General features: G+C 42.4%; 5 protein-coding genes across 5 annotated transcripts; 3 read left to right on the forward strand and 2 right to left on the reverse strand.

Moving 5' to 3' along the window:
• Positions 1-166: 166 nt before the first annotated feature.
• ATC70_005996 (uncharacterized protein) lies at positions 167-1,552 on the forward strand (the record flags this gene model as incomplete). The annotated part of the gene is made up of 2 exons (XM_064825278.1): positions 167-311; positions 375-1,552. 2 exons carry the CDS (start codon positions 167-169, stop codon positions 1,550-1,552), a joined length of 1,323 nt encoding a protein of 440 aa, XP_064680655.1.
• Positions 1,553-1,811: 259 nt separating this feature from the next.
• ATC70_005997 (uncharacterized protein) lies at positions 1,812-8,239 on the reverse strand (the record flags this gene model as incomplete). Its single annotated transcript, XM_064825279.1, has 2 exons — positions 1,812-7,769; positions 7,835-8,239. The coding sequence occupies 2 exons, from the start codon at positions 8,237-8,239 to the stop codon at positions 1,812-1,814; spliced, it is 6,363 nt and encodes a 2,120-aa protein (XP_064680656.1).
• A 339-nt stretch (positions 8,240-8,578) lies between these two features.
• On the reverse strand, positions 8,579-9,245 carry ATC70_005998 (uncharacterized protein; the record flags this gene model as incomplete). Its single annotated transcript, XM_064825280.1, has 5 exons — positions 8,579-8,611; positions 8,676-8,757; positions 8,820-8,998; positions 9,065-9,156; positions 9,224-9,245. The coding sequence occupies 5 exons, from the start codon at positions 9,243-9,245 to the stop codon at positions 8,579-8,581; spliced, it is 408 nt and encodes a 135-aa protein (XP_064680657.1).
• Positions 9,246-9,488: 243 nt separating this feature from the next.
• Positions 9,489-11,571, forward strand: ATC70_005999 (uncharacterized protein; the record flags this gene model as incomplete). The annotated part of the gene is made up of 5 exons (XM_064825281.1): positions 9,489-9,755; positions 9,814-10,063; positions 10,123-11,138; positions 11,211-11,365; positions 11,427-11,571. The coding sequence occupies 5 exons, from the start codon at positions 9,489-9,491 to the stop codon at positions 11,569-11,571; spliced, it is 1,833 nt and encodes a 610-aa protein (XP_064680658.1).
• A 3,180-nt stretch (positions 11,572-14,751) lies between these two features.
• ATC70_006000 (uncharacterized protein) lies at positions 14,752-15,393 on the forward strand (the record flags this gene model as incomplete). The annotated part of the gene is made up of 2 exons (XM_064825282.1): positions 14,752-14,827; positions 14,888-15,393. The coding sequence occupies 2 exons, from the start codon at positions 14,752-14,754 to the stop codon at positions 15,391-15,393; spliced, it is 582 nt and encodes a 193-aa protein (XP_064680659.1).
• Between the last annotated feature and the right edge of the window lie 72 nt (positions 15,394-15,465).

The raw sequence follows: 15,465 nt of genomic DNA on the forward strand, positions 1-15,465 counted from the left end.
GCTGTGTTCTTGATGGTTACATGTTTATCAGTCGATAATCCCGCTCGATTTGTATAAATTGCTATCCAACGTATATTATCTCTCTTTCTCTCTCTCTCTTACAGTCCAGTAAATCTTCACACACGGCTTAATAATTAGCAGGAAGAGATTAGATTATCAAGAAAGCATGATTGAATCCATTTTAAGTGGCCGCAGAAGAAGTGGCCATCAATCAACAGCATCAATAGCCTCTGTATCTATTGAAATACTTCCCGAGTTTGGATGGTCGATGGGGAATGAAAGGCTATTTGGCCCGGGTACCTTGTTCCAAGGTACAGCATGTATATTGCCTGTGCTGCTTTAGCAAATGTTCATTTTGTGTGCGCATGATATAGGCCATGTTGTAGTGAGGTGTAAAGAGCATTCAGCTAGAGCAACCCGACTTCGGATGCACTTTCAAGGCGTGGAAGCCATGTTGACATATGATGTTGGGCCAGGCATCATTCGAACAAACAGTAATCAGTTATTTGGCGTTCGTCATACCTTGTGGAAAAAACTAGATGACGATGATGGCCTCCATGCCATGACAACCTACAAATTTCTATTTACAATTCAAATGCCATTTGTTCAATTCCCACCGTCCATGAACCACGAGTACTACAGATGCACCTACAAGCTATCAGCGTTCTTGGATCCGTCATTGGGATACGGCGAGGTGCCTGTCATGTCTCAGCAGTACATCAATTACATACCCTTAATAGAAACAAAACTGCTCAAAGCCCCATTGTATCTCGAAGACCAAAAGAGCAGACGAAAGCAAGTACCATCACTCAACATGCCATCGGTAACGGCTAAACTTCACTCTGTAGAATACTTGTCAGGTGATACAATACAAGCTACCATTTGCCCCAAATTCACAGAAAGGCATTCCTCTTGCAACATATACGATTACTATGTCACCATGAATTTGTACCAGGTTTCATCCTTCAATGCAGATTCTGTGCCAGTTCTCAGTCAATTAGTGGAAACCAAATCACACCATGTCCAAGTTCGACAGGAAAAGAACAATAGCAAAAGCAGCGAATTTCATGTAGACCTGAAACTCAAGGAAGATCTTCCACCTTCATTTGAATACAGCAAAATCATGACACTTGCCTACAGGCTAAAAGTCAAGGTCTACATAAAAAAACAAAAGACATCCTTTTCCTTAGGAGCAGCAAAGCAATGCAAGCCAGCGGAAGGCAGCAAAAAGTTAAAGGAAATGATAACTACGTTCCCATGGCCATCAACTGCCATGTCTACTTTTGAGTCTGATATTGTGGTGGGCACATTGGGTCGTGGTGTTCGTGTAGGAGAAGATCTACGAAATTATGCTAGTTTTCGTACAAGTGAAGTACCCATTCCCAAGTTTATGAAACATATTGAATATGAAGATGAGTTACCAAGATACGAATCTACAAGGTTACCTAGCTATACTTCAGAGATAGTCCATCAACAGCAGCATGGCACTATTACTACGACGGGCTCTATCATCTCGGGGACATCTCTGGATGGAATCAGAAGTAGCTTGTAGTTTTCGTACATGTCGTTGAAATAAAGCTATTTGCTGTTGCCATGGCAACCTCTTTGGAAAAAGCTAAATTTATGAATGCTAATAATCTTAGAGACGTATAAAGAAATAAGGCCCAAAATCAAGCAAAAACAGCAAGTTGCGATGCAAACTAGCCGTAAAATTGCAAAATTATGACCCTGCAATTGCACAGTAAGACTAGTAATAAATACTTTATTTCACAGATATGTAGTGATATGTATGTACAAATGATTACAATAATTTAACTGTTTATACGACGAGGCGTAACAAATTTAGCTTCTTTACTCTTTGCCTTGGTCATCTTGACTTCCACACGATTACCATCACCATCTACAGTGACTAAAAACTTGTTTCCGGTCTTGATGCCATGACCATAAGCGCCAGGACCAGGTGAAATACCTCGATGATAAGGCGTCGATCTAGACTCTCTTAGCGTAGGGCTATTGCCAGCCTGATTGCCATTGCTACCACCGCCACCACCGCGAATAGACACCGTACCATTAGCACCACGATTGACTTGAGGTGAATTTCTACCCACAGTTGTGTTCAAAAAGCCATCCAAAGTAACGCCAGAAGGTGTAGGGGGCAATGAAGCCCTAGATCCTTTATGAGACACGAAATGACCACCTTCTAACAAAGCATGATCGCTCAAGAATTGAGACAGCTCTACCCAACCGCCACCTACACGCACCATGACCATGCGACTTCTCAAGATACGACAATAAGCTAGTTTGGGATTCACATCACCAAACCAGTATTTACCTACTTCGCCAGGGACCATCTTGACAAGCACCTTGTACGGAGAATCATTGATGATATCACCCAGAGCCACATCAAGGTCGTTCTTGGGATCTGCTACATAGGTTTCTGGTGTCTTTGGTGCGGTTGTTACTTTTTGACGTTGCTGCAGTGCTGCATTTTGTCGTGCCGCTACTCGCCTGGCTGTAGGAGAGACATTGCCTCCAGCTGTGCGTCTGGCGTTGGCTCTAGCGGCTGTTGCAGATGGAGCGAATGGAACAGGTGTGGTTGTATTGTTTCGGCTTGCTGTGCGGTTGTAACCTGCCATGTAGCGAGGCGTGGATTGCATTGTCTTGGGGCTAGGTGGTTGCTTCAACACAGGTGTGGATGATTTTCTCACTAAACTTGCAGCTCTTCTGCCTCTCTCTTGCAGCATGCCCTCTCTTGCTTCCAGCATGTCAAATGTAGCAGCCAAAGGGCCAATGCGCTCCATGAGATCTGCCTTCTTGGCAGCTGCTTCCGCTTGAATTTGAGCCCACTTATCAGCTAATTGACCCAAACAGTCCACTACACGACGATCATCCATTAGGTTCTCTGCCACTTGATTTGCTTCATCCATGAGTTCATTGATCTTAGGTTCATAGTAGCGATAGCGCGTGTCCAAGTCAATCAGCAGTGCTTGCAAATCCGTGCGACTGTAGTTGCCATCTACGATACGCGCATTCTCTGGCGAGGCACGCGATACCACTTCTGTCAAGGCAAGCAGCAACACCTCTAGTTCCTCCATGACGGTCAAGAAACCTTCCATCTTTTCCGCCTCTGCAATGGCTCTACGCTTGGTTTTCATCAAATCCATCAATCCACGCACGGCAATGGTGATTTCAGTACGCTGTCCAGAAAAGATGTCTTCATGGTCACTTTGAATAGCGCTCAACATAGTGTCTAGCTCTTGAATCGACGGCTGCAAGTGGGCTTCCATATCCCGGTCCAGGATAGCGAGCTCAGCCTTGGCAGATGCTAAGCGATGTTCATTTGGGATAGATGTCAAGGGGCAGCTGAGCACTGTCTTGAGATCACGGTTTTCAATGCCTTCGTCCAGTTGCGTATTTCGACAGATACGAACAGCACTGACACGGTCTTTCATATCGCCCACTTGAGTAAGGATGGACTTGACCTTGCGAGCAACCTCTACGCCTCGCTTGGAGTTGTCAATCAAAGCACGCGCCTTCGCATGCTGCTTTTTGAGATCCTGCCACGCCTTCAAGATGGTTGCCTCTCTCTTGCTGACAGCTTCCTTGATGTCATTACGGTCCAAGCTGAGTTCACAGAGATCCACAGGCAAACCGTCCTTGTTGACAAAGATACGAGATTCCATGGCTTGAAATGCTTGAATTGTTGGCCGCATTTCAATCATCTTTTGCTCTAAATTGTCCAATTCCTCTCTCAGCTCTTGTTCATCATGCATACATACATCTGTAGGCAATTGATCAATCGCACCGGAGCAATGGCTGATCCAGGTAGTCAGATCATTGGCAGCTTTGGCGTGAATGTAGATCTTGCGCATAAACATGGTTTGCTTCTTCTCGAGTCCAATGGTATTTGATAGCTGGCTGAGATTGTCCTTGATACGCATCACTGGATCATTGACAGTCGCAGCATCATAGCCCTCTGCTTGCAAGGCTTTGGCTTGTGAGATCAGTGACTCCAGCCCTTGGACAAGTGCTTGACTCTTTCGCTCAGACTTCAATGTAGATGCTTGCGAATCTCTACACATGGTATCAATTGAGCCCATGGATGCACCAGCAAGCCCACTGTTGCCTACAGAAGACATGCGACGGCCGACCACCTCCTTTTGCTCTTGGACCTGGCTCAGCATCTTGTCTGATGCACTGAGAAAAGCACTGAATGCCATTGCCTTGTTGGCGTTTGATTTAAGCGCCTTCAAGTTATTAGCAGCAGTAGATACTTTGTTGGTGAGCACGCTGTGTCTATCACGAGCACAAGAGTAATTGGCAGTTTGAAGAGGATCCTCCTTGTTGTCGGCAGCACTGATACCTTGGTCCGTCTCCTGCAGTACAAAGAAAGCCTTGTCAATCTTGCTTTGGATCGCTGCTAAATCCGAATCCACCCAGCCCGTCTTGGCTAATTGAGTAATCTCTTCATTTAACCCCTTTAGGAGCTCGTTTTCCACCATACTGAGCCGTCTTTGACGATCGTACCATTGGCCTACAATGCCTGCAAATTGCTCCAGATCCTTGATTTCGTCTGCCAACTGCGCCCAGTCTTGTTCTAGGTTGCGTTGAAGGCTGCGAATGTCGTCCATGTTTTCCACCTTGGAGGGCTCCATGACCTTGAATCGAGCACACAGCTGAGAGAACTGGGCTTGCTGCTCTTGGTAGCTGACATTGATTTTGGATAGCGATTGATGCAGCATGTCAAATCGACGGTTGTCCTGTTCCTCTGACTGACCCGTCATGAATCCACACGTTTGCTTCAATCCAGGCATCGAATGGCGTATATCGCTGATGAAAGAGCGCAAAGAACGGGCGTGTTCAGAGTAGGTATTGCCATCTTCCAATTTTTTACGCAATGCTTCTAGATCCAGGCCGTGTTCTTCCAAAATTTGCTGCAAACGATCAAAACGCTCTTCCAGTTGCTGCGACACTTCGACCAAACCGTCTTTATCAATAGAAGACACACCGAGTTGCTTTGATGTCTCTAGCAGCAGCTGAATGCGCGTCAATAGATCCACCACTTCGTTCTCTTTGCCATTCTTGAGTTTGCTAAGAACACTGTCGCGATCCCGTTCCAAGCGCTGCAAATCTTCAGCAGTGAGCGCGACATCTTGTTGCACATTGATCTTGGCACGGCGCATCATCTTAACCCTCTCATCAGCCCAGTCGCATAAGCGAGCCGCATCGTCTAAGTGCTCTTTTGTCTTTCTGTGCAGCTGCAACACGTTACGAAACGCCAGCAAACGCTCATCCAGATGCTCACTGGTAGAGATGAGATCGTTGCGTTTTCTTGTAATGACCTGGCTGATTTCCTCATTGGCAGCAGCATTGGGACCTTTATCCATCTCAAGACCGGGTACTGGGTACGGTATCCGACCTGCTGTTGCTGTCACCAGCTGAACAATACGCTCATGCATGTTTTGAACACGTGCTGTCATTTCTCGGTCATTATCTCCCGGACGAGCCTTTGAGCCAGCATCAGACAGATCCAACTGAAGAGCAATAGCGTCTTCCATCACCATGTCAGTTTGGTACAAGAAATCCATGACATTGAGACGCTGCTCCACCACGTTTCTGGCAAACGCCATGCGCTTCATGAGGTCTTCAAAAAACTGCTCGCAAGCATTTTGTCTAGACTCCAGATGTGAGGGAAGCTCCACGCTAGACGTGTTGTCCAAGTCTTGGAAACTGTCGACCGTCTTGGTGAATTGGCCTTGATCAAATTCTGCCATCTTTCGCTCCAATGTCAACAGCTGCTGCACAATCTCTTCCTTTTGCTTTTCTTTGGCCATCAGTCGTTCGCGCTTCAAACTGGGTACAGCATGTGCCGGCACTTCTTGATCATCCTCATGCTCTTCTTCTTCAGCAGCTCTCCAGCGAGCACTGCTGTTCAGGAACTCGTCTGTTTCGCTGTCAGTCTCCTTGAGCCACGCCATGGCCTTGGTATACTCTTCCTCCCATAACACGCGTTCCGTCAAAACTTGCAAATCGTAGCTCTTTTTGCGAAGGGAATGGATCAGCTTATCCAGTGTCATGAGTGTCGTCAGTGTGATTTCAATGGTTGTGGTGTCTGCAGGGCTAAGGTCTTTATCAGCTCGACCAGATCCTGTTAATGTTTTGACATGTGATCTCAAACGGGCCATGTCTTCATTATCAAACGCCTCAATTTCCTTTTCCAATACAGAGTGCGACGCATTCAACAGCTCCACTTGCTCTGGAGACGCTGGTAGTTCCACGGTTGCCAGAGGATCAGGCAGTATTGTGCTGTTGAGCTGCTCTATGCGGATCTCGATCCATTGTCGGATGCGCTCAGCTTCTGCAAACCACACTCGCACCTCTTCCACCCAGGTACGCACCAACTCATTCTTACCAGTGATGGCTTCATATTTGGACATATAGGACGTATCCTTCTGATCTTCAGCGGTCGACTCATTTGCCAGCAAGAGCAAATCGTCAAAGTTGGTCTTGAGTGTGTCCACCATGCTGGTCGTCTTTTCCATGCGATCTTCAAGCTCCTGGATGTCGTGGTGTGTGGTGATGGACTTGACCATCTTGTTCTGCACAAGATCCAGCTCATGGCGGATAGATCCACACATGCGAGCAAAGGCAAATCCTCTTCTAAAGTTGGACAGCGTGCATTCGGAGCGCTCAAATTCAGAGTTCAATGCACCGTGTAATTGCAAAAGCTGGTTCTTGCGCCATATGACTTTGGGATGATCTCTCCAGATGGGCTTGAGTTCCTCCTGTAAATAAACCTGCAGCAGCAGATGCAAATCACCGTCGGTTAAAGCTTGAAATTCGGATTGCAGCGCCTTAAAATTACGATCGTAGGCAGCATAGTCCTCTTCGGCAGCTTGCAAAGGATGTAAGATGCGACGCTGTTGCTGCTGTTGAATCAATTGCAATGCGTCCTCGTTGCTGGCTAAGCTGTGATGGCTGCTGTTGTCGCCTGTGCGAGTGGAAGAGGTGTTGTCGTCGGTTAAAAAAAACTCCATCATGCTGTCGGAAGCAACCGACGAGGGCGAGTAGCTGGAGGAGCGTGTGGGTACAATCAGTATCAGACGGTGCTGCAAACCATTGATTTTTTCGGTTAGTACTGTAGCGCGTGATTCGAACTCCTCCAAATCACTCGGGATTTCAGTTCCATCACTGTACTTTGTGATAGTCGTCTTTGTGATCCTTAATTGCTGCAGGGTATAGGTGGAAGTCATTGTCGTACTAGTGCCAAATGTTTCGAATCCTTCTTCCTCTTCCTCCTCCTCTCCAGAGTTACAGAGCGACGGCGTAGAATGTGATGTAACATTTAGGGCTGCTTGTGCATCTGTTGTTGATTTAAATTCAATTTTGAAACGTTCCAAATCTCTATGACGCTGCATTGTTTTCTCTTTGTTTGGTATTTTGAGGCAGGACAGCAAGTCTATCATGAATGGTATCATCGTCTTGCAGCTTGTATTGAAGGATGGATTTAGAGTGTGAATGCATTGAATAGCCGTTTCAAATACATGAGCTTGTTGCAGATACAAATGTAAATCAGGCACCAGTGATGGGTGGTGATAATGCAGTATACACAGTAGATAATGTCCATTCTTCCATGCAGTGTAGGATAGCTCAATGATGGGCGCTATAAACGATGCATTCATGTAGTCGGATAGAATGAAGGATGACCATGAAAGCAAGTTGTTCTCCAAATTGAGATGATTGGTGGGTATAGATATGAATTGATTGACCTAAAATGATGGTAGCTTGGTTAAATTTCATGTTAAGCTATACTCTAGGCCATCAAATACTATACATATGCTGTGAATGATAGCTCTGGGTTGCTTAATATGATGTAGTTGATATGATATACTTGATATTCTGTTTGGATAAAAGCCAGGAGAGGTATAATTTGGTTCTGATCACCATGACCGTAGGCAGACATGTCGATTGTGCTGGGGATATCATTAAAGATTTCAGGTACAAGTGAGTTGATGTGAGCTAGCGCTGATGAGATGCTGTCATTGTGTGCCATCTGGTCGTCGTCCATCTTGAACAGCTTTGATATGAATCCAATTGTGAAGTGTGGGTTTAGAAAATCACTCAAATGTGTTTCATTCTGCAGTATCGATGTAGCCCAATGTAATAGTGTGGATGATGGCGATGATGATGATGAGGTTGGTGTTGGTGGTATATTACAATGTTCAGCAGTGGTATCCATTTTTATGAGGTGGTTTTTTTTTTATATATAAATGTACATAAAAGAGAAAGAAGAACAAGGAAAAAGAAAAGGGAGTTGTGTTTGTGAAAAAAGGATAAATAAATATAAATTTTTGAGGGGCAAAATAGAAATAAACTATCTGAAGTCAGCCATGAAGAAATGAGGGGATCCGCACAGTAGCTCAAAGTAAAACATGCAAAATGGGATGCCTAAATCATCAAATCGTATAACTTGAACACGTTTTTTTCACTAGATGGTGATTATTTCCGAGCCGAGCTATGTATATAAAGCATTTTCATATGTCTGTTTCTCTTTTTGATTTCTTTATTTTGATCATATTTACACTCGAGTACGACTTTCTCTTGGTACAAACTATCAAATTTGTCATCACACATTAGCATTCATCCCATGCTTTCAGGTGTAATCTAAAACTTACTCTTTGAAGTGCTGGATGGCTCAAAATAGGTCCAATGACTGGCAATCTCTTCAAAAATCCAAATACCACTGGGAAGAAATCCCTATCATAGCATTTGAGTTTTCTGATCTTGCTTCTCCCCCACTCCCATCTTCCATGACTTACCCAAATAGATTCAAAAATCCAAAAATCTCCACCATGAAACCAAAGAATGGGTATTTACTGAGCACGAGAAGGATGCCACCCAAGAAGCAAATGGTGCCTCTTAATTTCTCCTTTCTAGAGAAGAACACAAATGTACTTCTTGGACCAATAATCGCTGTAATACCACACAAAAACAATACCTTTTATACATGCATTTATTAAATTTAATTTGATTGATTGAAAGAGTATCTGATAAGCACACTTACATTGCCAATAGCCATTAATCCTCCGTCAAAGAGCATCATGACGCCCATCGCCATGAAAAATAAGCCAAATGCCGTAAGCCCAACACCAATTTCTACAAGTCAAGACAAAATCAACATTCATGCTCGATTCTCCACATGTGTGCCGTGTGCTGGTCTTACTTTGACTATCGCTCAACCACATTTTTAGTTTTACGTGTTTAAGATGAGGAACAAAAAAAAAGAAAGAATGAAAAGCGCAGAATCACCCAAACAGAATCCAAGTCATTGACGTACAAATTACATCTCATTTGGGGGTGGTGAGTCCATTTTGTCCCGCTCACCGCCTGCCTGGAGGGAACAAGCATGGACTCCGTTTGTGTATAAAAGAAACCTTCATTACTCTTTCTGTTTCTCGAGATTTTGTTTTTGCTATTATCAATTCATCATGGCAGACGCTAGTACAGCGACTCTGACAGCCTACTCCTATGTCACTATCGTCATTTTCTTGTTGGTAGTGATACTCATTATTCGCCCGGTTAAGATACGCATTGGTCCACATATCAAGATATACCTCAACATTTCGACAGTGCCACCGTTGGGTGTTTTGATACTGCTTGTATGTAGAGCCATCAATTTCGATGTCGTGGGCAAGGGTTTTCTTGGGACGTTAGGTGTCCAGCCATGGGCCATCATGATTCTATTCTACTCTTTGGTAATCCATGGCAATTTTTTTCATTTTGATCTGTCATTTAAAATCCACATCATCCTAGGCCTACATCTGTATATCTCTGGACATGACAGGTGTGTTTCAATTCTGTGCATTTTGGGTATCTAGAAAGGCAGGCAATAGAGGTATGCTGGCATTTACTCTATTCTTCATCTTGACAAGTCTGATGAGTGGCCTTACCAGCAACGATGTGGTCATCTTGACGGGTACAGTCTTTCTATCTTACTTTACAAAGGTCTCAGATATCCCCCCTACCGCTTTTCTAATGAGTGAGTTCACAACGGCCAACATCGGTAAGAGATATGCTAATCTTGGATGTCCATTCAAGGGTTGACACTGACATTTCTTGTAGCGTCGATGGCATTGTATATTGGCAATCCAACAAATGTCGTCGTGTCTGAAGCATACAACATCAGTTTTATCACTTACTCGGCCTGGATGTTATTGCCCACCGTTGCCTGCATTTTGTTGGCCTATGTTGTGCTTCGCATTTTGTTCAGAGGCAACTATTACTTGCCCCGTCATATTCAACCTCCCGATGCCGATCCCAAAAGTGTATTAATCGATCCGCAAGGGGCGATCTTTGGTCTGATCTTGCTTGCCTGCTGTCTATTGACACTTGTGGGCACTTCGTTTGCTCATGTTCCTGTATGGATGGTGACTCTACCGTTTGCTTGTGTCATGTTCCTGAGAGACATCCGCCATGATCTCGGTATTTCTTTTAGTCATCTCTTCAACATTAAACGAAGGTTCCCTAGACCCTTTTTGAACACAGCAGCGCATGATCAAGTGCTCGTGTATGGCCCAGAAAACCAAAGCCATCATGAAATCCAATTAGATGTCTTGAATACACCACCTCCTGCCATGTTACACAGTCAACCTACACCAGTACTAGGATCTCAAGAGCAACAAGGTCAAGTGGATATCGGTACTGATAGTCTAGGCAGCAGCAACAAAATTCGCGCAGAAGAGCAAGAACATGCCGTCCAGAAAAATCTTAGATTTCGATCTTCTGCACCATTGGAAGCACAAGGTGCCACAGATCAAGCTGCTGCTGTTGTTGAAGATGATGATATTTCCTTATTATCTACTTCAAAAGAGCCTAAACGTAAATACCTAAAGCCATTCTACCGTGCTTCAAGATGGTTTGGTAGTCGATTCCCTACTCTAAAGGCTGTGTTTATGCGTATGCCTTGGTCTATATTACCGTTCAGCTTGGGTATGTTTATCTTAATTGAAGCATTGGCTGAAGAAGGCTGGGTAGGCATCTTTGCCACAGCAATGGCTGTGTTTGCAAAGAACTATGTTACAGCCGTTTTCGGAATGGTCTTTGTATCCATCTTGGCGTGTCAATTACTGAATAATCTGGTGAGTTGCATATCATGAATCATAAGGTTGGACAAGCAATATTGACCTATATTTTCTATGCCATCATTATAGCCTATGACCATCTTATTTACTCAAATCATCCAGCATCCTAATTTTACTCAGCACGTTGATTCTGATGCAACTATGCAAGGGTTTTTACTGGGGCTCATTGTTGGAAGTAATTTGGGTGCTTGCTTGACGTTGGTAGGGAGCTTGGCGGGCATCATGTAAACTTCATACTGTTGAAACGTCCGATACCTGGTATTCTAATGCTCATAATATTTCTAGGTTTGATCATATTCTGAAAACAAAGGGTATATATACCTTGGGTTACTTTCAGTTTCTGAAATGGAACCTTGTCATTTTGCCTGTCATTGCACTTGGCGCCTCGGCTGTGCTCATAGGAGAGATTTGGTTCATTTACTTGCGTTAGATAATATATACTTCTTGTGGAACTATTAATCATTTCATAAAATTATTGAAAAGGGCGGCCGACATAGCTGCATCCTGCTAATATATACTAAATTTTGCATTTTACCTTCCTGCTATCATGCGAGGACCCTTTAAAAACGAGTGGAGGGTGTGGATCTGGCTCTTCTACACTGCTCCCCGCCTGCAAAAATGGAAGCAACTCTTGTACAGGTGTACAGCATCCTTGCATCGCCTCTGTCTATTCAAAAATATGCAAACCACAGCAAAATCTAGACCCATTTGAGTCGTGTTTTCTCGTGTTAGACACCGTTTTAGACCGCCAGAATGGCACCAAGCAATTACTCTCAACTTGCACTTACTTTCTGACACCTTTGCTCAACTTTTTTGGGTTTGCCAAAAATCGACCAAAAACCATGAATGATACCTCATGATTTTCATCAAAAATCAAATGATTGCGTTTTTCACCTTGAAAACGAAAACTTCTACTATAGCATTTATTAGATCAAAATGTTGCTACAGATTCAGGGCAGCCCCTAAAACTTTCTTTGTGAAATCTTAAGATGTAAAATCTTGACATTTTAGCCAAAAATCTCAATTCATATTTTCAATCATTGCTCAATAAGCTCTTTCAAAACATCTAAGTTAATTATTACCATTAGATGCGCCTTGAAAAGTACTCCAAGAAAGTATAAGGAGGTATGGGATGTTTATTATACTTCTTATAGTCGAATCTTGCAAAAATAGATCAATCAAGTCGAAACTAAACAATATTTGGCAAAAGTTCTGTCTGAGTTCTAAACAATAATGGCTGGCAAAATCAAAGCCATTCATATATTGAAGGCGGTTGATGCTTTTGAGAGTCCATAAGAAGAGAACTGCGGCTTGTTGGAAAGTATTCAAGTTTAGTAGTATAAAGTTTTTTATCGTGCAATTTTATGTTTGTTAAATCCAGTCGCCACAAATGCTTCTCTAAGTGCGAATCTTAATACAGTATGCTACATTGGCACCCTATTGAACATTGTATATCGTTTTCCAAGTGTGCAGATATATGTATTCACAGCGTCACAAAATTTTTATTGAAACATTATATTTACTGGAGGTGCATATGCAGCTACCAATTTTGGGCCTGTATGATGGGTGCTATAAAAATCCAGCAATGAGCATTTCGGCAAATTGCATTATTGCACAATAATGATTCAGCCATGAGTTGGATAGTACACAAGCAGATTTCAGTAGTAGGCCTTATAGGCTGTTTTCTGATATGATGAAACCATGCATAGCTGTGATATGCCATCAACAGTAATCGAATTTGTGATGTATTATACATAATCTTCGATATGATGAAGTGTAAAACTGATTGGAGTGAGTAGATGACTTTAATTATCATTATTGAAATAGCAGTAATATCTATTATTTGAATACCACTGCTGTGTGTCAATCAAGTGATGAAAAGATTGGATACAATCGTCAGTTCATCATGACAGATAGAAAACGCGAGCTATCCATTCATATATCATGCAACCAGATCAAACAGGATCTTTCAAGTAAATTTTTGTGGGAAATCCAACCCCTCTGAGAATACATAAAAGCCAATTGCATGAATTCTAAGCAACTAACCTGTTGCATCATATAGTCTTTTCGGATCGAATTGAATTTCTACGAATCAGATAATGTCAGCTTTGTCTTTCAAAAATGATGATCCTTGTAATTATGCTAATCAAAATGAAAAGGCTCGATAAGGCTCTTTTTAGGTGTTTTTGTTGAGGAAGCTTTTCTTACACATTGCGAGAGCAGGTGAAAAACAGAATGTTGCCCATGTATTATATGAATCAGACGACCAAACCCCAATTTAGCTTTGTATATAAGGAGCTAATTTCTTTGCTCTATTACCTAATACTGAAACAGAACTGACAATCATGCTTGACATGCCGTAAAGGGCCATTCCAGTTAGTGTTCATCTAACTATCAAACTAGAACTTCAATTCCCATCCCGCAGATAAAGAGGCTACACACCGCGAGATGCTTGTTACACACAACATCAAACGGAACGAGCAGAAAGCACGCAATGGAGCTCAATGATTCTAGATCTAAGCGATACATTGCAACCTGCTTATCTATAAACAATGAAATGAAAAGCAGAGCTTTGGCCAAACGGATGGCGGCGGAGAAGTGTTGTGGCCACATTTAGAGTTCATTAACGGGCGTGTGTTGTAAATAGAGTACATCTAATTTATATATGTTGCCTATCAAACTAAAAAAAAAAAAAAATTTTAACTGCATTGCTTCGGCTTTGGTGAACAAAATGTTACATACAATTCCCAAATTATCTTTTTTTGTGGGGTTTGACGTCTTTCTTACAACATATAGAGCTTGCCAAACAATTACCGGAAAGAATCATGTTGAGGCATATACATAGATATCTTGCTCAAGACAGCTTTTGAAAATTCGAGTCAAGATTTCTATCAAGAAAGCGATAAAAGACGCTCATGAGATGTTGCTTATCATACTACCAAGGGCAACTCCAACAAGGATCCCTTTTTTTCGGGATACAAATCAGATAGAAATCGATGCTTATGTAATGAACGCCAATGCGGATTCGATTTGGATCAGTAAATTTCAACTCATTGATCTTGAACGATAAGTAATTTTCTTGGCTCGATGTTCGAGCGCATATATCTGTGTCCGTGATCACAAGCATCCATCTAAATGAATATAAACAAGTACACTGATGCAATCTTTTTTAGACCTAAACACAGAACAGTTACCACCAAAGTGTTCTAGATGAATGATAAGGTTACGAGCATTTCATAATAATCAATGAATCAATCTTCAAGTAGCCTTATGAAATATCAAAGACATACTGTACTCCTTTTTCTCTAGCTCATCTCAACTATATTAAATTACAATGATTTTATTTTGATTGTAAACGCGAGACAATCAATCGGTAGATGGGGCAAGCATTTAGACCTAGTATGGCTGATAAGGTTCTGTGAAACCTAGCCACCATGTCGACCTCCTCCCCGTTTCTCTGAGTCTGATGCTAAATTACGCATTTTGGGGTCAAAGTGATACACTCTCAAATTTACTATTTAAAAAGGGGAGGGGGGTTGGAGAAAGGACGCAGAAGGAGAAGAAACAGATACTTTAGCCTTCTTTTCTTTTTTTTTATTCATCCGTAAAAATGTCTTTGGATACCACTCAAACTATTTCACGTTGCCAATGGATCAACAAAGAGCAGATTACAGCTTTATGGAATTGTAAGGGCAATTTACTTGATATTGCTTAATGAGATTTATTCACGTTTTGGTATGCTCTAGTTTCAAATTCCTCTGCTGCTCAAGCCAACAATGACACGAGCAATTTACAAGATATGTTCAACTCAAAGCAATCTAAATTTAATGAGCAACTCAAAGATATACCCTCAACAAACGCATGCTCCAAGTTCTATGTCCATACGGATGATACTGAACAAGAAGATGGCGACGATGAAAGAGAAGAGGTTGAAGAAGATTGCTACTCGACAACATGGTCATTTTCATCTCTCGAGGAGGACGATGACATGGAGGAAGAGACTGAGCAAGAATTACACTTTGTCAAGAAGATGGATGATCACAACAATCCAGTATACACAACTACCGCGTCTACTGTGAAAAAGCCAATTTCACTATTAACACAAATGTTAAACAGCAGCACAGCTCCTCCACCTCCAATGCCATCACAACACTCACAGCTTATCGATAAAAAGCCATTATTAAAGAGATGTCAATCCAAATACCAAAGTTTAAGCTCTTGGTTTGCTACTTCGACGACCACTACAAATTGAAAACATCGCACTATTTATTCTGTATATATACCCAACTTTCTTTAATAAAGCACTTCGCATGATTCATCCAAA

Source organism: Mucor velutinosus (genome assembly GCF_035048745.1).
Source record: "Mucor velutinosus strain NIH1002 chromosome Unknown tig00001544, whole genome shotgun sequence".
Lineage (NCBI taxonomy): Eukaryota > Fungi > Mucoromycota > Mucoromycetes > Mucorales > Mucoraceae > Mucor > Mucor velutinosus.